Genomic DNA, 24,733 nt, shown 5'->3' on the forward strand with positions numbered 1-24,733 from the left:
CTGTGGTGTTGGAGAAGACTCTTGAGAGTCCCTTGGACTGCAAGGAGATCCAACCAGTCCATCCTAAAGGAAATCGGTCCTGAATGTTCATTGGAAAGACTGATGCTGAAGCTGAAACTCCAATACTTTGGGCACCTAATATGAAGAACTTACTCATTGGAAAAGACCCTGATACTGGGAGGGATTGGGGGCAGGAGGAGAAGGGGACGACAGAGGATGAGATGGCTGGATGGCATCAGCAACTCGATGGGCGTGAGTTTGAGTAAACTCTGGGAGTTGGTGATGGACGGAGGGCCTGGCGTGCTGCAATTCATGGGGTCGCAAAGAGTAGGACACGACTGAGCGACTGAACTGACTGACTGAACTCAGAAGTACCAGATGCAATTTAAAATTTCACTAATCCTAATCTGAAGTACATATAATTCACTTTTTATCTTGCATGTTTCATAACTAAAGTCTCTTACTGCACTTTAAAGAGGATGGCATAGTTCAAAAGTGAAAATTTTATCTTAGTGCATTTGATTCCATTGTTACACTGGAATATGTAGAATTAAACTTTTCAAGTGAAGTAAGTTTATATAAATAATTTGAGTGAACAATGATAAAATGATTATGGTCATACATGTTTTCTTGTATCTTCTGTGGCAGTTTTTCTAGTTTGTAAAACTAGAATTGAAATTCATGAGTTGTAGTGATGAGCATTTTTAACTTTACTAGATGATACCAAATTTCCTTCTAAAGTAGTTTTTAACAATTTATACTACCTGCAGACTGGATGCTCCTGATGCTTTCCATCCTGGCCAGCATTTGGTATTGAGAGATACTTAAATTTTGTTGTTATTGTTGTTGTTGCCAATCTGATGATGAGTTATTTTCTTTTATGTTCCTCTGACTACAAGTGAATATGAACATCTTTTCTGTTGTTTATTGGACAAAAGAAAAAATGTTTCATGTTTCTTCTGTGAATTGTCTGTTTACATTATTTGCTATGGGAATAGGATTGTTTATTATGTTGATTTGTAAGAGTGCTTTAAGTATGCTGCATGCTAATTATGTAAAGGCTGTATGCATTTTAAATGGTTTCTCTCTCAGCAAGTGGGCTTATTTTTTAAAAATTTTTTGTAACATCTGTTAGTATGCACAAATAAAACTTTTAATTTTAATAAATTTAAAAGTGTCAAGAAAAAAAAAGAAAGAAAATAGACAACACTCTTTCAAGATAGAAACACTCAGAAAACTAAGAGTACAGAGAATTTCCTCAACTGTATAACAGAGGTCATTTTGAAAAACCCACAGTCATCAACATGTTCAGTGGTAAAATACTGAAAACTTTCCCCTACAATCAGGAAAAAGACAATGATGTCCACTTTCACCACTTCTAGTCAATGCTGTCCTGGAAATTCTAGTCAGAGAAATTAGGCAAGAAAAAGAAGAAAGATACCCAAATTAGAAAGAAAGAAATAAAACTTAGTACAGAGCTACAGCCTTCTAAATAGTGGTAGTGACACGAGGATAGACATAATAGATCAATGGAATAAAACTAAGAGTGAAGAAATAAAACCATACATCTATGGTCTGCTGATTTTCAACAAGATTATCAAGACCATTCAATGGGGAAAGAATAGTCTCTTTAATAAATGGTGCTGGGACAACTAATAGTTACAAGCAAAAGAATGAAGTTGAACCCTATCATACACCACATACAAAAAGTAACTCAAAACGTGTCAAAGATCTAATTATAAGAGCTAAAACTACAACTTTAAGAAGAAAACATAAAGATAAATCTGCATGACCTTAGATTTGGCAACAGTTTCTTAGATATGACACCAAAAGCACAAGCAACAAATAAAAAAAAATAAATTCAACTTCATCAAAATTAAAAAGTTTTATATATTGATGGACAACATCAAGAAAGTGAAAAGGCAGCCCACAGAATGGAAGGAAATATTTGCAAATCATAATTCTGATAAGGGTCTAATATTCAGAAAACAAAGAACTACAACTCAACAACAAAAAGACAGACAATCCAATTAAAAATGGTCCCTGGGTTAGGAAGATCCCCGGGAAAAGGAAATGGCAACCCACTCCAGTACTCTTGCCTGGAAAATTCCATGGACAGAGGAGCCCGGTGGGCTAGTCCATGGGGTCACAAAGAGTCGGACATGACTGAGCGACTTCACTTTCTTTTCTTTCTTTCTTTCAAAGCACTTTGATAGACACCTCTCCAAAGAAGATATACAAACAGCCAACAGCCAACAAGCACATGAAAGGAAGCCCAGTATCAGTGGTCATCAGAGAAATGCAAATCAAAATCAAAAGGAGATGCCACTTCCAACTCACTAAGGTGGCTATAGTTTAAAGAAAAAAAACAGAAAATAACAAGTGTTGGCAAGTATGTGGAAACTACTAGTAGGCATGTAAAGTGTTGCACCTGAGTGAAAACCTGCCAGGAAGTACCTCTAAATATTAAACACAGAGCCACCATATGACCCAGAAATTTCACTCCTAGGTAGACACCCAAGAAGTTAAAAAGCAATGTTCAATCAAAAACTTATATAAAATGTTCAAAGCAGCATTAGTCACATTAACCAAAAGGTGGAAATGACCAAAATGTCCATCAACTGATGAATGGATAAATAAAATGTGGTCTATCCATATAATGGAATATTATCCCTAAAAGGAATGAAGCACTGACACACACTACAATGCGGATGAACCTTGAAAACATGCTGAGTGAAAAAAGTCAACGCAAAAGGTGCATATTGTATGATTCCATTTACATGGAATGTGCAAAACAGGCAAAGCTGTAGCAAAAGAAAGCAGATTAGTGATTGATAAGGGTTGGGAGGGACTGCTTAATAGTACAGGATATTCTTTTGGAGTGATGAAAATGTTCTAGAACTGGGTGGTGGTCATGGCTGCACATGTGATTGTACTAAATGTCACTGAATTGTACACTTCAAAATGGAGGAAATAATAAGTTTCATATTATGTGAAAAAAAGCATGCCTGTTTAAGAGTGAGCCCCCACACACAGCAGCACTGGAAATGTTTAGCTTAGTAAATCTTGGTTCATCTTACAGGTGGGACATTTATGTTTTAATTTAAGGAACTTTCATTGTTGACATCAAGTAGTTTTTCATATGATTACTGAAAACAAATGTTTTTAATTTTGTATGATATTTTATATCTTATATTGTTTTAGTTTAATCACTTTAAAATGTTCATATTAACTTTTCATCCATCATGCAAATTGCAAATATTTTCTGGCAGTTCAATATTCTCGATTTGTACACAAAAAAGATTCCCTTTGGATTTTTATTGAAATTACATCAAGGACAGATTGTTCTCCAGCTTCTCCACACCACCTTCATCCACACCTGTCTCATGATTAAATCCTGATCCAAGACCTACCTCTCAGGACAACCGACCATGGGCTCTGGGGGAAGTGGTTTAGCACTCAAAGTTCAGTCTTTGGATCTGGTCATCCTAATGCGCCAAGGAGCCCCAACATTACTGGAACAGTCCATCTCCTACTTAGGGGAGGGAAGATCCTCTTCTGTTCTCAGGCCCCATCCTCCTTGCTGACATGGGGACCACAGAAGTTCACAGAGCCCGCCAATAAGGCACTGTCCTCTCCTGCTGCCTTTTCCCCCAAACGGATACGTCTGTCCTCTTCTCCCCAATCACAGGCCAGGCCAGCTAAGCCAGGTGAGGCCCTACACACAGACTGGACCCACACAGTGCATGTTCTCATGGGTCTGGCGCTCTCAAAAGGTACCCATGCATATGACCTGCCTGGGAGAGGCCATGGGGTCAGCCACGGGGTCAGCCACGGGAAGGCTGCAGGGTGCCTCCAGGTGTCCTGTAGGGCCAGTCTCAGGCCACCACCCGGCACCCTGCCAGCAGTGACCCCAAGTTTTATGAGCTGAGCAAGGACATCTCATGACAGTGGGGCTGACCCTAATGAGAGGCCTCACAGGGCCCCATGCCAACCAGGAAGAGCGGGCGCGGAAGCCTCTGTTGGGACAACACACACGCCCAGGAGGGGTATATAAGCCACTGTTCTGAGCCCCTCACACACACACCTCCTCACGCACACACACACCTCCTCCAGCTCCACCATGGCCTTCTCCAACCTGTCTGCTTGCTCCAGCGACCTGAGCTACAGCAGCCGGATCTGCCTGCCCGGGTCCTATGACTCCTGCACCGACTCCTCCTGGCAGGTGGACGACTGTCCAGAGAGCTGCTGCGAGCCCCCTTGCTGTGCCCCCAGCTGCTGCGCCCCGGCCCCCCGCCTGACCCTCCTCTGTGCCCCAGTGAGCTGCGAGTCCAGCCCCTGCTGCCAGCCAGCCTGCAGCAGCTCCTGCCTGGCCTCATGCTGCCAGCTGTCTAGCTGCCAGCCCTCCTGCTGCACCTCCTCCCCCTGCCAGCAGGCCTGCTGTGAGCCCGTCTGCTGCAGCCCTGTCTGCTGCACTCCTGTGTGTTGCACACCTGTGTGCTATGAAGCCTCCCCCTGTTCTACCTCCTCATGTTGCCAGCAGTCTAGCTGCCAGCCCTCCTGCTGCACCTCCTCCCCCTGCCGGCAGGCCTGCTGCGAGCCTGTCTGCTGCAGGCCCATCTGCTGTGAGCCTGTCTGCTGCAGGCCCGTCTGCTGCACTCCTGTCTGCTGCAGGCCCGTCTGCTGTGAGCCCGTCTGCTGCAGGCCCCTGTGCTGTGAGGCCTCCCCCTGCTCAGCCCCATCCTCCTGCTGCAGACCCTCCTCCTCCGTGTCCCTCCTCTGCCGCCCCGTGTGCCGCCCCGCCTGCTGCGTGCCCGCCTCCTCCTGCCAGCCCAGCTGCTGCCGCCCGGCCTCCTCCGTGTCCCTGCTCTGCCGGCCCGCATGCTCCCGCCCAGCCTGCTGTGTCCCTGCCTTGGCCCCGGAGCCCTGCTGCTGACTTGGCTGGCATGTCCCCTCAGGGCCAGCCAGGCTCCAGGGTCCCTCAACAGAGAGGCTCAGCTCAAAGATACCAGCCCTTAACCTCCACCAGGACTTTAAGCCCAGAAAGGACACCCACAGGCCGACTCCTCTGTGCAACCAGGAATGACAAGGACTCATCCTCCAGGGTCTTCTCAGCAGTTGCTGCCAAGGTCATCCTAGAGCGGCGTAAGCCCAGGCTGAGTCTTCACGGCGGGTCTGGTTCTCTGGGCCCCGCCCCTCATCGCGGCCCCGCCCCCTCCAGGCCCCGCCCCCTCTGTTCCCAGACTCTCCACAGGACCTGCCCGCCTAGCCTGATAAACTCCGCTTCTTCACTCCACACGCTTCCTCATCCCATGTCCTCTCCTGATCTGAGTGTGGTGGTGGCAGGGGCTCTGGGGAGAGGCGCACACCACCCTCAGAACTCCAAATGGAACGTCCCATGACCCTTCCTGGGAGAAGAGAACCAGGAAGGCCCCGGAGTTGGGACCTGGCAAGACAGGGCGTGGCCACCCTGTGCTTCAGGCCGAGGTTGCGCTGTCCAGGCCTCCCCAACAAAGCCGAGGAGTGGCCAAACACCCCGAGGTCAATTACGAGGCCTTGGAGGCCTGCGGCTCTGCAACCCAGCCACATTCTGCCTCTCTCCCGTGACACTTGGAGCCCTCCCTGCCCGGTGAGGTCCCGAGGACAGTGAATAGTGTTTCCTCAGCTCTGAATGCTGCTTGTCAAAGGCGTACTGTGTCCATCCTAAAGGCTCCACGCAGATCCCCTCACAAGAACCCACCATGGGGTCCCAGCTGCCACCGTTGCTTTGACCCCAGCATCCATGCCAGGCTGCTCCCAGCATACGATTGGGACAGCAGGACACAGGCCTCGTGCTCCAACTATACATCCACCTGCTGAGGCATCAGAGCTCTGGGGAGGGCCAAGGTGCTGCCCACCAGGCCCTCCTTCCTTCCTGCTCCCCACGCAGAGGAGTCTGGTCAACCTGGGCATGTCAAGGCCCTTCCCCATTCTGCTCCCCCTCTTACTCTACCCACAGGCATCCCCAAAATAAACTTCTAGCGAGTCTATCCTGTGCTGGCATTGGCTTCTTGGAAAACCCAAAAGGACTCCTGCAGCCTCATTTTAGTGCATAAAGAGGGGAGGGAGGAAGGGAGACAGGAGGAGGGGGAGGGAGGGGTGGAGGAATGAGTGATTAAGCTATGGCCCAGTGCCAGAGAAACACCTTACATGAAAAATTCACACCAGCCTCTGCATACAAGTGTGCTCAGTCATTTCAGTCATGTCCAACTCTGTGCAACCCCACAGACTGTGGCCTGCCAGGCTCCTCTGTCCATGGGATTCTCCAGGCAAGAATACGGGAGTGGGGTGCCATGCTCTCCTTCCAGGGGATGTTTCTGACCCAGGGACCGAACCCATGTCTTCTGTGTCTCCTGCACTGCAGATGAAGTCTTTACCACTGAGTCACCACTGAAACCCCACACCAGTCTGTTTGCCTTTAAATTACTTCCATCTATTCTGAGGACTTTTGGCAAAATTTTCACCTCAGTTTGCATGTATCTCAGTCTAAACCCACAATGAATTCATCTACTCATTTCTTGTGGACATCACCTTTTCCTGGCTGTTGGAAAGATCTGAGTGCACTAAGATACAAAACAGAGACTTGTGCTAATAAGCCAACAAAGGAAATAATATGAAATCATAAACAGAATCAATTAATCCAAAAAGAAAGCATAAAATGAGGAAAAAGGGAGGAAGAGTATGGGACAAATAGCATTATCACACTAAACATAGGTTGTCTGCATGCTCCAATTAAGATGGAGACTGGTTGACTGAAGTTGACCTAACTTTATGCTGACTATGAGAAATGCATTTTAAATACAAAATGAAAATGGGTTAAAGATAAAAAGTTGGAAAGAGATATATCATGTTAACATTAATCAAAAGAAAGCTGGGGAAGTTTTATCAATACCATAAAATATAGCTTCCAGATCAAAACTTATTGCCAGGGATGGAGAGGATCCTTTCATAAAGATAAAACAAGTCACTCAATCCTAAATACTGATGCACCTAATAGTAGACCTTCAAAATGTATGAAGCAAAAACTGATTGACCTGCAATGAGAAACAGACAAATCTGCTCTTACAGCTTGAGATTTCAATAATCCTCTCTCAATAATTTATAAAACATGGAGACAGAAGGTCAGGAAGGATATAGACTATTGAGTGGCCCTGTGGTGAAGAACCTGCCTGCAATGCAGGAGACACAGGTAGACATGGGTTCAATCCCTGGGTCAGGAAGATCCCCTGGAGAAAGAAATGGCAAAACACTCCAGTATTCTTGCCTGGGAAATCCCATGGACAGAGGAGACTGGTGGTCTACAGTCTATGGGATTGCAGAGTCAGACATGACTTAGTAACTGAACATGAACATATTAACCAGTGAACTATTTGACACTGAAAAAATACTCCACCCCCAAACAGAAAAACCTTTCATTTTCAATCAAAGCAAAACATGTATCAAGAAAGTTCATATTTGTTAAGATAGACTATATGGGGGCTATAAAAGCAAGTCTCTGTAAATCTGAAAATATTTGAATCACAAAACAGGTATTTTCTGACCACATTGGGATTAAATTAGAAACCCAGGAACAGAAAAATCTTGTAAAATCCCCAACTACTTAGAAATGAAATAAACTTCTAAATAAAACATAAATCAGGAAATGAAGAAAAAAGGAAATCAGGACATATTTTGACATGTATAAAAGTGAAAATACCACATATCAAAATTCGTGGGATGTTGCTAAAGCGATGCTGAGTGGGACATTTGTAGCACTGAATGTCCTTGTCTGAGAAGAAGAAAACTCTCAAATAAACGACCTCGGCTTCTGCCTTGAGAAACTAGAAGGCAAATTAAATTCAAAAAAGAAAACCAAAACCAAAGATCAGAGTAGAAAAATCAATGGAATGGGAAACAGAAAAATAAAAGAGAAAATCAAATAAGCTAAAAGCTGTTTCCTTGTGAAAATGGATAAAATCGAATAATCTTTATCCATACTGACTAGCAAGCCAAACAGAGAAGATACTAATCACCAATATCAAGAATGAGAGATGTGACATCACTAGAAATTCTACAGACATTGGAAGTGTAATAAGGGAACATTATGAGTCACTTTATGCCCATAAATTTGACAAACTAAGTGAAACAGATTAATTACTTAGAAGACACAAACTATCAAAAATCACTCAAGAAGAAATAGATAAACTGAATAGCCCTATATCCATCAGAGAAGTTGGATTTATAGTTAAAAACCTTTTCATAACCCACCTGCCCATTGACAGGTGAATGGTTAGCAAACTGAGAAAAATATACACCTTGGAGTCTTACTCTGCAGTAAAAAGGAGCAAATTATTGACACACACAGTCTCAGTGGATCTCAAGGGAGTTATGTGGATTGAAAAAAGTCAATCTCAAAAACTGACATATTGTAGGATGCCAAAAAATGTTCAACCTACTGTACAATTGCACTCATTTCACACACTAGTAAGGTTATGCTCAAAATCCTTCAAGCTAGGCTTCAGCAGTACCTGAACAAGAACTTCCAGATGTACAAGGTAGATTTAGAAAAGGCAGAGGAACCAGAGGCCACACTGCTTAGAGAAAACAAGGGAATTCCAGAAAAACATCTACTTCTGCTTCATTGACTATGCTAAAGCCTTTGATTGTGTAGTTCACAACAAATTGTGGAAAATTCTTAGAGATGACCAGACCACCTTACCTGCCTCCTGAGAAACCTGTATGCAGGTTAAGAAGTAATAGCTAGAACCCAACATGGAACACCTGACTGGTTCAAAATCGGGCAAGAAATACCACAAGGCTGTATATTGTCACCCTGCTTATGTAACTTATATGCAGAGTACATCATGTGGAATGCCTGGCTGGATGAATCACAAGCTGGAATCAAGACTGCCAGGAGAAATATCAACAACCTCAGATTTGCATACGATACCAGTCTCATTGCAGAAAGTGAAGAGGAACTATAGAGCCTCTTGATGAAGGTGAAAAAGGAGAGTGAAAAAGCTGGCTTAAAACTCAACATTCAAAAAACTAAGATCATGGCATTTGGTCCTGTCATTTCCATGCAAATAGATAGGGGAAAAGTAGAAGCAGTGACAGAATCTGCCTGTGATGCAGGAGACTCAGGTTCAGTCTAGGTCAGGAAGATCCCCTGGAGGAGGGCATGGTAGCTCACTCCAGTATTCTTGCCTGGAGAATCCCATGGACAGAGGAGCCTGGTGGGCTGCAGTCCGTAGGGTCGCAGAGCGTCAGCCACAACTGAGCGACTAACACTTCCCCTGCTGACGGACACGCGGCTGGTGCCCGCTTCCGCCTGCTGCCTTCCAGCCTTTCAGTGCTGGAAGCCAGGGCAGTAGCCAGGTGGCTTCTGTTCAGGGTGGCTCTGACTTGTAGGAAACTCTTTTCTTGAGCTTACATCCGCTCCTCTGCCACCCTGGCTCCCGGTCCAGCCTTCAGTGAAGCTCGCAGTGAACCTTATTCCTGGAAAGCCCTCTGGGAAATTGCAGGCAGCTGCATGTTAGGCTCTGCCTACCGCCGCCCCATTACTCTTTCCTTAAAGAGCCCACGATCAAGCTTTTCAATGGAGACGCTGGGAGAACGCCCCTTTGGATTCAGCAGCCTGGGCCGCCCCTCCCCACAGAGTACCCCCCACCTCAATGTCACAGGGGCATGGCTTTCTCAGTAGAACCTCCACCCCAGGACAGGAGTTCCATGCTGGCCTCGGCTTGTCCAGGACAGCAAGTGGCAAGCAGACAGGGCTTAGAGGAAAATCACAAAAAAGCCAGCATTGAGGCTCAGAGATTTATTTTTTATAGATCGCTAAGCTTTCATGGATAAGAAAAGTAAGGTGGATGTCCCGCCTCTATGGGATGTAGGTCTGTCACCGATTCAGCACTGAGATGCATGGACGGAATCCTGTTAATTAGTCAAGGAGAGGCCCTTCAAGATCAATAGCAGAGCATCGATTTTCTGGACGATCTGTCAGCAACAAGGAGGGGTTCCACAGGGGAGGGGCCTGCAGATGAGGGCAGGGCGGGAGGGCTGGCAGGTGGGGGCCACACACACGGTGGGCTGGCAGCTCACGAGGACACACACGGGCCTGCAGCTCACAGGGACACACACTGCTGGCTGGCAGCTCACGGGCACACAGCAGGACGCCTGGCAGGGGCTGGGCTCGCAGTAGGAGGCCACTGGGCAGCATGGGGACAGGCACCTGCCGGCAGGTTGGCACAGCAGAGCCACACGGCGGGCACCGCAGGGGCTCCCGCAGCCCAAAGCGGGGCAGCAGACAGCAGGGCAGGCCGGCTGGCAGGAGCTGGGCACACAGCAAATGTCCTGGCAGGAACTGGGCACACAGCAGGCCGGCTGGCAGCTCGCAGGGCAGCTGGTGTCACACATGGTGGTTTGGGGCTGGGAGGGATCGGGGCGGAGGATGGGGCTGGTCTGGAGGCTCCCTCCCCAGGGTGTCCTTTATACCCAGGCTGTGGCGTCCTGGCAATGAGGCACTGGGTGTCTTCCTCGTGGCCGCCTGCTGTTTTTCCTTCTCCTCCCCCCGAGGGTCTCTTCCTGGAGCTTCCGGCGGCAGTGACTCAGTTCAGGAAGCTCCCTCAGCTGGAGGCTGACAGTGACCCAGTGGCCCTGGGATTTCTGGAATCAGAGCCTGGGTTGGATGGGGAAGGGCCGTCAGGCCAGGACTGGGTCCCCTCATCATGATCTTCAAAGTCCTCTCCAGTTTAACCACCCTGTCATCTGTCCACACAAGCACAGTCACACTCACTACACCAGTGCCCCATTTGATTTGTTATCCTGAAGGTTCTCCCTCGGGGTTGAGCTCCTCACTGGGGACTGTGGCCACGTTATTGCCATAATCCTAACAACAGGGTTCCAGTTCATGCCAGGGCTGAGCTAAGCATTTTACATGGACTGTCTTGTAACCAATCAGTTATCAACCCTGCCACCATTCAAGGGGCTGGCAACACAGATATCCAGTCAGGAAGACCTGGAAGGTCCTATAATGCATGCAGGTTCCACCCCTGCGAATGGAGAAGCTCTGAAGCTGCTCAGTCTCACTCTGCAACCTGTGGTCTGTACATTGCTCCTAACGGAGTGGGGTTTAGATGTGGTATATGATTCTTGGATATGTAAATTGGAATTTTCCTAATCAGATTTGGGGGGTTTGTCCCTTATTTCTTCAAAATATCCTTAGGCTTTGGTGTCATTCTTTTCTCCTAATGAGGTTGAAATTACTTGCATGTTAGCCTTTCTGATACGGTCTCAAAAACCCTCTTCATTTTTTTAATTTCTTTGTCCAGCTTCTTCAGATTGGATACTTTCTACTGACATGTCTTCAAGTTCACTGACTTTCTTTTTCCATAGTCCAGGTTGTGCTGACTGGTCCTCAGGCTCTATGATCTGAGTCTGTCCCCCTACACTGGCTCTCTGGCACCCCATGCTGTGGGATTTCCCCCACTGCTCCTGGAACATTTCTGTTTCTCCAGCAAGGTCCTCACACCTGCTCCTTGCTGCCTCTGCCTTGAGCACCCACCACCCCCGACCTTTCACTGTACCCACTGTCAGCTCAGCATCACCTCCTCCCAGAGGGCCCCAGATCACCCACCAGCACTCACTTCTCCACTGAACCTGCTTTCCTTTCTGGGCCTTGGCCCCCATCCCCCAGAATGCATTGATTTTTCATTCACTCATTTATCAATTGCCCTGGAGGGCTCATGAAGCTGGACGTCTGTACCCCAGCACACAGAATAATCTGCTGCCTGAGCAAATCAGTTCTTGCATGATTACAATAAGGCAGGAGCTGACAAACTTTCTGTAAAGGCAGAGAGTAAGCATCTCAAGCTTTGTAGCTGTGTGGTTTCACTCACAGCAACTCAACATTGTAGGGAAAAGCAGCCTTACACACACTAAATGCATGTGTGTGGCTTTGCCCTAAAGAACTTCATTGACACACAGGCAACAAAACAGATTTTCCCCAGAGACTGAAGTCTGCAGGCTCCTGCTTCAGTGTTTTCCTATGCAAAATAAAAAAGCTCGAGGGCTTCCCTGGCGGCTCAGACAGTAAAGCCTGCAATGCGGGAGACCCAGGTTCAATCCCTGGGTTGGGAAGATCCCCTGGAGAAGGAAATGGCAACCCACCCCAGTACCCTTGCCTGAAAAATTACATGGACTGAGAAGCCTGGTAGGCTACAGTCCATGGGGTCTCAAAGAGTCAGACATGACTGAGCAACTTCACTTTCATTTTCACATGCAAAGTAAAAGCTCAAAATATGCAATGGACTCAAAGTCTTCACTGACAGCATAGGATTAAAAGGAGTAAAAGGATACAGTACTTTTAGTCAATCTGGGGGTGCCCCATGCACAATGATAGCCTGGAGAAACACCATGAACCCCATGGAAAGGCAAACTAGAATATCCTGTTTAGAGGGAGGAACTGGCCTCAAAGCCAAATTAATTTATGGAGGAGAATAGCCCAGAAAAGCGTGCCCCAGGATAATAAGATGTTGGGGAAACACAGTGGCAACAACCACAAGGAAGTCAACAGTTGTGCTTCTATGTTGCTGGGACGCCCACAGCCTGGGTATAAAAGCTGCCAAGACAGGCAGCCTGCAGACAGACATCACCAGCTCTCCTCCCAACACCACCTAGCTCCACGCAACCATGTGCCACACCAGCTACTCCTCAGGCTGCCAGGCTGCCTGCGTGCCCAGCTCCTGCCAGCCATCCTGCAGCACGTCTAGTCCCTGCCACACCTCCTGCTTCACGTCCAGCCCCTGCCAGGCGACCTGCGTGCCCGTGAGTTACAGGCCAGCCATACGCCTGCCAGTGACCTACACGCCCACCCTGTGTGTGACTCCTTCCTGCCAGTCCTCTGTGTTCCTGCCCGTGAGCTACAGGCCGGCAGTGTATGTGGCCCCCTCCCGCCAGTCCTCAGGGTGCTACCAGCCCTCCCGCCCCACGCTGGTCTGCAGACCCGTCTGCTGTAGCACCCCTTCCTGCTTGTGATCACGAGCCTCCTCCCAGATGCTCCCAGTGCAGACCGGATCACCCCTATACCCCTCCCAGCACGAGTCCTCAGGGGGCCTCCAGTTCTGAATGTGGCAGGTGAAAAGTATGATCGGCCAACCTCTGAACCTGGGTGAGAACATGGCAGGATGATCTGGTCCCTTCTGTGAACTGGTGCATCCGCCCCTACCCAGAGGAAGCCCTGGTTCCCAGGGTCCTTCTCTGTCTTCAGCAGGAAACCACACCCCACGTGAGCCAAATACAAATAAACCATGCGACCTCAATGCAGCCTGTCCCGTTTTATCTTCACATATTTTGAAGTTTTCTTCTTGAAAGTGTATACAAATCATAAGTACAGAGGACTCTCCTTAAAGAGCCCTCTTGACAGCTCAGCTGAAGGTGGAGGGTCCTTGGTGGGTGGAGGGTGGGGAAGGTATGTCCCCATATCAGCCACTCGAGACTCACATTGTGGGTGGGGAAGGACTTCCCCTACCTCTGAGTGGCGGGTGGGAAACAGGCCCAGACCCAGGTCCGACCTGGTGCCTAAAGGATGACCACACAGGGAGGCCAGAAGGCTCACACAAACCCACCACACACACGAAGGGGAGTCTGGCCATCCCAGGGAGAGGAGACAGATCTGAGAAAGCCTCACGCCTCAGGCCCAGGCACACAGGGCCTGTCAGGGTTGACCCTGGGCCAAGACCAGAGAGCCCCGCTATCCCCCTGGCTCCAGCCTGGCCAGCACAGCTGCCTGAGCAGCATCAGGCTCCAGCAGGGGAAGCTAAAGAATGTAGGATGGAGCAAACACACTGTGTCCACAACCCCTGTCCTCAGCACAAGATGCTGACAACCACACAAAGAATCTGAGGTCACTGGTACCCAGAAGGTCCTCAGAAAACACCAAAACCCAAACCAAGGTAAACATCTGAGCAGGCTGATTCAAATGTCCCCACACACTGATGACCTGATACCTATTCGCAGGAAGAAACACAGTTTATGTCCATTTAATTTAACACATCTGAGGTTGACAAAACTTAGAAGACATTCAAAAAAGTGGTGAAAAATCAATTCATTGTCAAGAGACAAAGCGGTCAATACAACTGGACTCTAAGTGACCCAGATGCTGCAGTCATGAAACTGAAATTTAAAAATAAATGTGACTAATATGTTAAAGGGTTGAGTGTAAAACACGGACCACACATATGAACAGATGGGGAATTGCTGCAGAGAGACAGAAAATAGAGGAAAGGGTCAAATGGAAAGTACAGAAATAAAAATACAATATCAAAGATGAATTCCTTCAGTGGGCTCTTGAGTAGACCTGACAGTCAAGTGCGGAACTGATGAACTTGAAGATGGGGAAATAGAAACTACCATATTCAAATGCAAAGAGCAAGATTGTGGGGGTGGGAATAAGAACAGAACATCACAGATTCTGGGACAATATCAAACTATCATTGATGCATGTAACTAGAGTCCAGAGAGAGAAAAATGCATAGAATTTATCTCTTCACAGAAGAAATATTTGAAGAAATCATATCTGAGAAATTTTCTACAAGTGATGAGACATAAGCCTAAAAACACCAGAGCACCTCAAATGGGATAAGTAACTTCTCCCTTCCCCACCCCTGATCAAAAAACAATGACCTGGACATATCATATTAAAATAGTGGCTGTCAAAAAAAAAAAAGTGGAAATCTTGAAAGCACTCATATGAGAAATACATGCCATGCACAGAAGAGTAAAAATAAGAATTACATCAGAGTTCTAACTAGAAAGTATACAATCCAAAAGACAATGGAATGACGTCTATAAAATACTAAACATCTATAAAATACTAAACGTCTATAAAATACTAAAAGGAAAATTTGTCAGCCCACAAAACTGGGAAAAATCTTTCCAAATTGAAAGTGAAATAAACACTCTCTTAGATAAACAAAAAATGAGAGAGATCAGCAGATGATATATGCTACAGGAAATATTAAGAAAATTTCTTCAGATCAAGGAGTATGATAGCATAGAGAAACTTGGGCCTACACAAGGAAAAGAATGGCTCTAGAAATTATTTTAAAGAGAAGATAAATACAAAAATCATTATTAGATAGTTGTCTAGAGCAAATATAGTAATAGTGCACTGTGGGATTCTTAATAAATGGAAAAGTAAAATATGACAATAACACAAAGGATATGAAAGGGACATGGCAGTGCTGTGCTGTGGAATCCTGACAGTATGGATACAATGGTAGAATATTGTCTGGAAGCAGACTGTGTTATATTAAAGGTGTATAGTATGAAGTCTAGGTCAAGCAGCATCCAAAAGATGTATAAGTGATGAGCTAAAAGTAGAGACTAAATGGAATAATTAAAAATATTAGACCTAAAACGAAGGAAATGAGGGAAAAGAACAGACGGGACAAACTGAACACAGCTAGCAAGATGGTATTCTACCTTTAAAAATTGTAACAATTACATTAAATGCAAAATGTCTAAATGTCAAAATCAAAAGGCAGAGATTTTCACATTGGATCAAAAAGCAGTACCCAACCATAAGCTACCTATCAGAAATCCCACGCAGGGCTCCGTTTCCTCCCTCTAAGTGGTGTCCATCTGGCCTCTCCTCCCCAGGGGCAACAGAGCCATGCAGGCAGGAGTCTGGGCACGTCACCCCAGGGTTCTCCCCTCCTTCCCAACACCAGGTCCCCACACCGGCAGGCAGGACGCCCAAATGTCCCCACAGCAAGAGGCCCAGCGGCGAGTTGAGCGGAAGAGCTGAGCAACATGCCCCAGCCCCACGCACGGCTTGCAAAGACACCCCAGGGCATGTGAGTGTTGGCGCCCACCAGGGACACCCAGGGACTGGCAGGACGGGTACACCGGGACCCTGACTCCTCAGGCAGTTTGCCCACCTCACACCACCAGTAGGACCCAGTGGCCAGCATGGCACAAAGCCTGCCCTGCACGAGCCCCGCCCGGCTCGAGCACGGCCACTCCCACCCCAGAGACTGCAGGCTGTCCTTGCTGGACTGGCTTCATGGGGCACCCAGCACTGGGACAGGAAAGCGCAAACAGGATCCACAGCACAAAGAGCGGCAGCGTTGCCGGGACACACATCCCGGGTAATAAAGGCTGCTGGGGAGGGACCCGCAGAGCGGACCAGCAGCCCCACCACCATGTGCTGCGTCGGCTCGCCCGCCGGCTGCGGTGCCCTGGGCTGCGCCCCCATCTGCTGTCCGCCCCTGGCGTGTGGGGGTGCCTGCGACTCCCCCAACCCCAGTGGGTCTCCGCTGTGCTGTCCCGGTGACTGCACGGTCACAGCCTGCCAGCCTCTCTGCCACCCTCAGTGCGCATGCAGCCCCGCATGCTGCATTCCTGTGACCTGCCAGGCCATGCCGTGTGAGCCTCACACCTGCTTCTGCGTGCCTCTCTTACTCTGCATCCCCGCCTGCTGCTGACGCCACGGTGGGTGAAGCCGTGGCTCCTGAGCCCGGACGCTGAGCTGTCGGTCAAAGGTCTTCACCCTCTGGTTCTGCCCTTCGTGGGGAACAAGCTCTCCAGGCCCCACAACTGGCTGATCACCAAAGACCCTACCCGCTCCAGCTGGGTTGCTGAACCAGGAGTCCACCCCACTGGCTGGTTAATAAACGCATCCACCTAGCTCCCTCTCCTCCGAAATGGTCAGGAGCCCACGCCCCGGGGCCGGGAGGGCAGTTTGTGTGTGCAAAGGGGCTGGGGGGCACAGCTGGGGACTGGCCCGTCCTCGTGAGGATGTCCCGAGGGGGGCCCAAGCTTGGTGCCCACCTCTGTCCTCCCTGCCCTCGTGGTCCTGCCTGCAGCCTGCGAGGCCGGCCAAGCGCCACACTACCCTTGGTCATGAGCCAGGGGACGCTCAGCCACTCCCGTGAAGAGCCCCGACCCGGGGGTCTAGCACCAGGATGGAAGGGGGTGTGGTGACAGCCCAGCCAGGCTGCCTCCCCAGCCACCCCATTCCAGCCTCTGCCTGGCCCTCAGCAGGGAGAAGCAGCACCCATCTTCTGAGCACCTGGGGTACCCAGCCAGTGTGCTGGCCGCCATGACGCCTAGCCAAGGGAGCTCCTGGTGGTGGATGCTCGGGGATGGAGAGGAGCGGGGCTGTAGGCCCTCCCCTCACGTCCACCTCCACACCCACTGAGGGGGCCCAGGGCGCACAGCCTTGAGTCACTGCACTAGAGTCCTGGCCGTGGTGAGTGACGTGACGCTCAGATGACCACGCGGGTGAGGGTGAATGTGCAGCAATGCCTGCACGCCTGCCGGACCCCCTGCAATCTGCCGTCCTCCCCTCCCTCACACAACGTGTGTGGCTGGGTGTGGTGGTCTATGTGCGGGCTGGAAAAGAATTACCAGACATGAGACAGAATGCGAGGAGAATAGAGTTTATTAGAGTGGGAGACGCAGCTAAAACGGGGCCGGCTCAGCAGAAAGCCAACTTCGAAAGTGAAGCCTTGGTCAGCTAAAATATAATTCTGGCATTGCATTTAATGGCATGAACAATCGTCCTCACAATCCGCGTAATCCTTTTTCCACTTGTAACTTCTCTTCAGACAATTTTAATTTAGCTTCATGTACCTTACAGTAGGCCAAGAGGAGGATCCAGCCTGCCACCCAGCACGGCACATTCTAATCCTTTCTAAACTGGCGCTAGCCACCAACATTCAATAACTTCTAAAGGTTCAGTCCACTTTAACGTAAGGTTCCAATTCTTACGCAATCCAGTGAATATGTCCCATTCATTAGCTAATAAGCAATACGGTGGATTGTCCCATCCAGGAATAAAAGCTTCATCCACTTTAAACTCTTTCTTCTTAAAGACTGGCATTTTGTTTCATGAATCCTGCTCACAGTGCCAATTCAATGTTTCACCTAAACTTTTAACTTTTGTTTCAGGTTCAAAGGATTTGTTAACAAAAGAAATCACTCATTATACACAAACAATTTTAGTAGAGAATTACCAATATTTAATAGAGCATTATCTAACTTACTTTCAATATACAAACATTAAAAGAACAGAGCAAAAGTAACAGTAGAGGAAGGCAACACACACGCATCACCTAATTGGGCCAACCAACATCCAGCCTCAAACAGTGCTGGGAAGTCCCAGGTAACAGCAATCTGGAGCCCCACTGGGGAAAAGGTCCTGGGCAGCGTGTCTGCTCCACGGTTCAGACTTCAAAATTGCAGTTTTGGGGATTCCTGCTTATAATTCCAGGCCACAAACTGATATCATCGTCAGTTTGTGAGCAAATTGCAGCTCTGGTTTATGTTAATCTTCTTTATAATGCTGTTTGTTTTATCTTGGGGGTCTTAGGATGTTGCTAAACCCGAAGTGTGGTTGGCCAGACCTCCTCCACGGGCTCAAGAATTCCAAGACTTGCTCCCTAAGTTATCTGCAGTGCCTCTCAGCTTGCACTTGTGAGCAGGCACATAGTCAGGGCAGCGTCCAGACAGGTCAGGAGCAAGGTTGGAGGCCTGCCTGCTCTCCTTTCTTGTCTCTGAAGCCTGGACAAGACCACTTCCATTTAATTCCCCTAATACCTAGGGGGCTCAGCACCCCATCACCACGTGCCTGGCAGGGGTTGTACCACATCTACAAGACCCTGTTGCCTGGGTAGCCACATGCCTGCCTATCACATCAGTGCTCCCATCTGTAAGGTGGGTCTTCACTGACTCAGGAGTGCTCTGTGAGATATGGTTTACAATGAGCTGCACACACTTCCCTGAGGCCCCCAGCCCACTGTGCAGCGTTAACACAACTGAGAACCTGAGAGTGAGCTCACAACCCCCAACACAGTGTGTGTTGTCCACATGTCCACACACCAAGGGCAGCAGACACAACAAGTGTCCCCAGAACTTCATGCTGTGGGTTCTTATCCACAGACTTGTAAGCAAGTGTGCTTTAACATCCAAGGAACTAAAAAATGGGATGAAAAACATGAGAAAGGAATAAGATGCTATTTTTAAAAACAGATATATCTGAGAGAGTCAAAGACAACTGCTAAAGCCAAAACATATAAAAATCATTGCAAGAAAAGCCTGGGTGGGATGGCAAGTTGGGGAGACCAGTGCAAACGAACCAGACACTGACCTGAAAAAAATTACACATAAACTAAGACATTTATTTAAAAAATGACAAGCAGCCAGCAGACTTGGGAGATAGAGAAGGGTCAGTACACGTCACATGGTTCTCCAGAGAGAAGCGGGGAGAGGCGACACTCAGGGACAAAGACCAGATTCCAGAAAAGAAAGCACACAGTTACGAAGAAATCCACGTGGTGAAAACAGAGAACACTCAGGTCAGGGAGCATCCACAGCACCAGAGAGATGCGCTGGGGCCTGGGACCCTTCGCTGCAGGGCCTGCACCTGGACAAATGTCGTCTCCAGCTACAGATACCAAGAAACTAGAGGGGCTAAAGGTAACTGCCTGCCTGTGCAGTTGGGACAGATCGTGGACAAAAGATAGAAAAACACCAAAAACCCAACTGCCACTTCCAAGGTGTCAGGAGCAAAGGCAGGGTCCGGCTCACACCCCCTGCACACAATAGCACGAAGGGGGTGGGCACACCACCCAGGACACCTCTCTGGCCCGACCCCTGGACCTGCCACCACCCTCACCCATTTAAGGAACCAGCTCGCACGCCTCCCCGGGAAGCGAGCAGGGCACCCGTTACTTATTCTCCCACCCTCCACTGCTGCACGAGTTCCAATAAAGCCCTGCCTGAATTTCTCACCTGACCTTTCATCAATTCCTACTGATGGAGATGGCCGAGCACCTGGGTGGTCACAAAAGGAGCAGGTTGGCCACAAAGGACAATGAAGAGGGGACTTCTCAGCAGTGACAAAACCTGGCGGTTTCCAAGGAAGAAAGACAAAGCCTCCAACACAGAAAAGACACACACTCTTCTCACAACACGGCAGAGCAAGCAGACCAACAGCATTCAAGGGTAATGTATTCAAAATCTGAAATTTTTCAATTACTTTCCTCTAGATTTAGATGAATCTTGCTGAAATGAGACTTTGTTAACTAATAGTTTGGGTACATTTTGTCTCAAAGAATTTCCAATGTCATGAGGAAATGTCACAGTGGCCTAAAAAAAAAATTGTGCACAGTTTACAAATACACGTGGATCTTTTATATCTGTCAAAGAATTTCAGCTAGATATCCCCTAAAACGGTATTTATCACAAGATGATACCCTGTTATAACAGGCCAGAAACTGACTTTACTGTCACTTTGAAACAAGGGACTGACATTTCCCTTTTGACTTTTTTCCACTGTATGACATATTGAAAATATCTATGCTGTTTTCTGAAGCTTGTCTATGAAAAGTATCATGGAAAAGTAGTTAAAATCATTCAATATATGCATAGAAAAACCAGGGGCAGAAATTAAACAGAAACAGTTATCCACAGAGACCAACAAGGTCAAAAGCTGGTTCTCTGAAAAGGCAAGTCTTTGGCTTGTGGAACTGGCTGGCAGAATAAAACAGAAAGCACAATAAAGGCCCCTAGGAAACTGGGACTGAAAATTATGCCAGAACTACAGGAATCAGGGTTTTTAATATAATCATTGGCTATTTCAGCAATTTTGTCCCAATAAATTCTCTAAAGATATTAAAACTTACTATGATGAATTTATTAGAAATGCAAATAACCTTCAGGCCCTAAAGAAACTGAATCAGGATTTAGAATCTTCTGCCAATACCATACCAGAGATGGTCTAAGAATAAATGTCTCCAAAGTGATACAAAGCCTCCCAGAGAATACAAAGATGAGATAGCTCCCTCACTATATGAGGTGAGACTCCCCTGAGCACCTAAAGGTGAAGGTAAAGACTGTCAACAAAAGGAACCATGTCTAGTGCGATTCAAACCACTCAGAGCATATCATTCCTGCTAGAGGATGGGGCAGTGGTTACTCAGGGAGGATGGGGCTGGGGGCCACTGGAAGAAGCCTTAGATGGTGTCAGGGGTGGGTATCCCCGCTTCCTAGACCTAGAGGCAGTTATAGGCAGTGCCCACTCTGTGAAAAGCCATCAAGTGTTGACCTTGTTTTGTGTCCTTTTATACATGAGCATCACCCTGTAAAAAATATATAAAATAGGAAATAAAGTTCCTAAGACATTTCACAATGACCAGCCTGTCCACACTTGGAACATCTGATGATGGTGGCTGTGGTTTAACATATGGAACAGCCAGTCCCACACCTGCTGGCAGCATAGTTTGGGAACAACCCCTTTGTAGTGAGATTTGCACCCTCTGGAGCTGGTGAAGGCATGCACAGTGACATGCGAACAGGGCCCTTCTCAACAGACATGCTCAAGAGACACTGACACAAGGAAGAAGTCAAAAGAGTGAAAATTTGCAGCATTTGTGGGAGGAACTACAAAGTCAGAAGCATCTGTGGCTGAGACTAAATTTATGGATCCCAGTATATTTGGACAGTGGAATATTATATAGACCTGAACAGATGCCAAGAGCTGGAATATCTGCAAGGACGAGTTACTCCAATGTAACGTGGAGGGGGAAAGCAAGTTACAAAAAGATACACAGCCTATGACAACATCTGAACTTTAAAACATACCAAGGATCTAATGTATTGTCTCAGAGCCTGGATGAAGAAGTGCACTGGGGAGAGAAACCCCAAGTTCACACGGGGGTTCCTGTTGGGAGAGCCAGGGAAAGTGCTTCAAAGGCAGTAAAACCCACTTCCTGGCTGTGGCTTTGCTGGCATCTTCATCTTGCTCACAGCCCACCCAGCAACAAAGCTACGGCCCCTGTCCTACCCCCCACACCATCCTCACTGGCTCAGTGAGCTTCACGGGAATTACCATAGGCCAGCTTTACCACCCGCAGAGCCAGCCCAGCGTGTGAGCGTGCATACCTGTGTGTGTGTGCACGTGTGTGTGCCTGGAGTTGGTGAAGGCACGCACACACGAGCAGGGCACTTCTCGAAAGACATGCTCAAGAGACACTGACACGAGGAAGAAATTAAAAGAGTGAAAATTTGCAGCATTTGTGGTAGGAGCACACGCATGTGGTCCAGATGGAGATGGACCAGAGGAACTGCCTGCAGTAACAGCCTGGAGCCAGGAGAGGGCGGCAGACGAAGGCGCCGAGACGCGGCTTCGCGGGGAAGCTGGGGCTCACATCTCCATCCCCGCGCGCACCCCTCCTGAGACAGGAAACCCGGGAGCCATAGTTCTGAGTCTCGCTCATGGTCACACAGGTTCTGAATCCCTTATCATAATCCCTCTTATGTTCTCACAGCTCTTTACCTTGGATTTTCACTATATGAGGTTCTTACCATGTGGCCTGTTTGCTATGCCCAAAGCTCACATGTTATTTCTAATCTCTTCTACAGCTCTGCAAGGGAGCTCCCTTCTTGAGATGAGGGAAAGGCAGTTCAGAATGGATAAAGAACTTGCCCCAGCTGAGACTGAAGCCCACACTTACCTACCTCCACAGGCCACACGCGCTCAGCCGTGCTGTGAGCTCCACCAGCGGCCTGGAAAGTAGAGCCCAGACTAACCTGAAAGCAGAGAACCGGTTCTGCTTCTGTAGGCAAGGCGGGCTGTGCAGGCCGCGATGGCCGTCAGACTCGCGGTGCGCCGCGCGCAGCAAGCCCACACCGTGCGGGGAGGGGGAGCGCGCCCCGTGCTGCCTGCGGGTGCGTGCATGAGTGTGCGTGTGCACGTGTGTGCGTGCCCGATACGTGTTTACGCTGCGTGTGGGCACGTGCGTCGGTGTGCATGTCGCGTGGGAGCACTTCCACATGTGTTCGTGTGTGCGTGTGCTGCATACGTGTATCCTTTGGGTGTGCATGTGAGAGTATACGTCCAAGCTGACTGGTTCCATTTCTGACTCAGTTTTACCCAAAGTCCTTGAAATGTGAGCAATAGGAATATGTTCCAAATCACCTGGACAGATCAGCTCTATCATCTGCCTCCAGGACATAATTTAAAAGGTTGGAAATTGGGTTGTCAGCAGTGAGAAAGTCACAGGAAGGACTGTGTCCCCTTGCCTGTGGACGGGGACTGCCACCACCCTAAACAGCAAGAGGAGGAAGCCCAGGCTTCAAGGGCTGCCCGTGGGGAGCTGGGGTGCCTCCCACCACACTGCCCGTCTGGGATCCCCCACTGTATTGTGCATCTGGTCCCTGAGGGACGGATACCTGGAGGGTGCACGGAGCAGGGCTCTCCCTACAATCGGAAACGGAGACCACGACCATGGTGCCTGTGTGTCTCAAACCACACCCATCCCACCATCTTAGAAAAGCTCCCAGGAAAATCCATGACAAAATAAACCCCCAGAAACAAAAGGCATGGAATTTGAGGTTGCTTCAGAGCATGTGGCGGGGAGTCAATTTACCTACATCTCCAGCTAGGTGAAGCTGGTCCCACTGTGCACATCAGTTCCCTGCCTGGCACTATCCTGCAGGGCTGGCCTCTACCCCGTGCTGTCATTCTCTCTGCTGAGCATGCTTCTTAGGGTGGAGCTTGGCTTGGCCTAAACAGAAAGGTCACAGATGCCAACAGGAGGAGGAGGAGCAAGGACAGTCCACAGTCACATCCTCTTGCCCGCTGTCCACTCGGCCCCTGCACGCCAGCCCTCCACTGGAGTAGGTCTAACCTGAAATAGTCCCGCGAGCAGAGAGCGGGTAGGGGTTTAGACCGATAAACCACATGGCACAGGCGCGCGGAGAAAACCTAGCTATGGTACAAAGAGTGGAAAAAGAAAATTCCAGAAGATTACACTTGGGATAGCGCCCTTCCAACATCGTGGGAAACCAGCAAATCAGAAATTCTACCTTTCAAGAACACAGAGATGTGGATCCACTCTATGATGTTAAAGGTAATGGAATAATAAACATACGTCTCTAGCTGAAACGTACCCAAGAAGTTAGGGGCAAGTGACTGCCCGAGCCTCCTGCACCCGGGCCTCACTGACCACTCCCTCCACCCAAAACCTCCCACCTTCCCATGAGCCGCCGGGGACGGCTGAAGAGGTGATCAGCCTTAAATTCTTGATAACAGCCTGGTGGTGGCTGTAGTCTCTCAGTCGCATCCAGCTCTTTGCAACCCCATGGACTGAAGCCCACCAGACTCCTCCAACCATGGGATTTCCCAGGCAAGAATACTGGAGTGGGTTGCCATTTCCTTCTCCAGGGGATCTTCCCAACCCAGGGATCAAACCTGGGTCTCCTGCCTTGCAGGCAGATTCTTTACCACTAGAACCACCAGGGAAGCCCTGGTAATAGCCTAGCTAGCCAGAAAACAGACATGAAAAACAGCTAGGAAGAGGCTGTTGCATGGGGAAGCACAGTTTATTTGGGTCACATGGGGTGTGGGTTCCTGCTGGAGACAGAGAAGGACCCTGGGAACCAGGGCTTCCTGGGGGGAATGCAGCAGTTCACAGAAGGGTCCAGATCATCCTGCCATGTTCTTGCCCGGGTTCAGAGGTCGGTTTAGTGTGCTTTTTTCATCTGCCACATTCAGAACTGGAGGCCCACTGAAGACTCATGCTGGGAGGGATATAGGAGTGATCCAGTCTGCACTGGGAGCATCTGGGAGGAGGCTCATGATCACAAGCAGCAAGGGGTGCTACAGGAGACGGGTCTGCAGACCAGCGTGGGGCGGGAGGGCTGGTAG

General features: G+C 48.7%; 4 protein-coding genes and 1 long non-coding RNA gene across 6 annotated transcripts in view; 2 read left to right on the forward strand and 3 right to left on the reverse strand.

Moving 5' to 3' along the window:
• Positions 1-24,733, reverse strand: part of TSPEAR (thrombospondin type laminin G domain and EAR repeats) — a 161,733-nt gene that overhangs the window by 106,150 nt on the left and 30,850 nt on the right. The gene's annotated exons all lie outside the window — the stretch shown is intronic.
• Positions 4,124-5,146, forward strand: LOC110125843 (keratin-associated protein 10-8-like). The gene has a single exon (XM_020875165.2). The coding sequence runs from the start codon at positions 4,124-4,126 to the stop codon at positions 4,934-4,936; it is 813 nt and encodes a 270-aa protein (XP_020730824.2). The 3' UTR covers positions 4,937-5,146.
• On the reverse strand, positions 9,824-10,501 carry LOC139034686 (keratin-associated protein 12-1-like). The gene has a single exon (XM_070465905.1). The coding sequence runs from the start codon at positions 10,432-10,434 to the stop codon at positions 10,018-10,020; it is 417 nt and encodes a 138-aa protein (XP_070322006.1). The 5' UTR covers positions 10,435-10,501; the 3' UTR covers positions 9,824-10,017.
• On the reverse strand, positions 9,824-16,091 carry LOC139034687 (uncharacterized). Of its 2 annotated transcripts, none has more exons than XR_011487176.1 (3): positions 15,960-16,091; positions 10,513-10,696; positions 9,824-9,951 (listed from the first exon to the last, which is right to left on the reverse strand). It is a non-coding gene; the product is annotated as an uncharacterized lncRNA (long non-coding RNA). The 2 variants fall into 2 exon arrangements; XR_011487177.1 differs by lacking the exon at positions 15,960-16,091 and adding an exon at positions 13,175-15,666.
• Positions 12,675-13,381, forward strand: LOC110125842 (keratin-associated protein 12-2-like). The gene has a single exon (XM_020875164.2). The coding sequence runs from the start codon at positions 12,709-12,711 to the stop codon at positions 13,051-13,053; it is 345 nt and encodes a 114-aa protein (XP_020730823.2). The 5' UTR covers positions 12,675-12,708; the 3' UTR covers positions 13,054-13,381.

The sequence above is a fragment of the Odocoileus virginianus genome, chromosome 4, assembly GCF_023699985.2.
Source record: "Odocoileus virginianus isolate 20LAN1187 ecotype Illinois chromosome 4, Ovbor_1.2, whole genome shotgun sequence".
Classification (NCBI taxonomy): Eukaryota; Metazoa; Chordata; class Mammalia; order Artiodactyla; family Cervidae; genus Odocoileus; species Odocoileus virginianus.

Bases quoted from the DNA above. Each gene is read 5' to 3' on its own strand.
- LOC110125843 (XM_020875165.2), top strand. From the start codon at position 4,124: ATGGCCTTCTCCAACCTGTCTGCTTGCTCCAGCGACCTGAGCTACAGC.
- LOC139034686 (XM_070465905.1), bottom strand. From the start codon at position 10,434: ATGTGTGACACCAGCTGCCCTGCGAGCTGCCAGCCGGCCTGCTGTGTG.
- LOC110125842 (XM_020875164.2), top strand. From the start codon at position 12,709: ATGTGCCACACCAGCTACTCCTCAGGCTGCCAGGCTGCCTGCGTGCCC.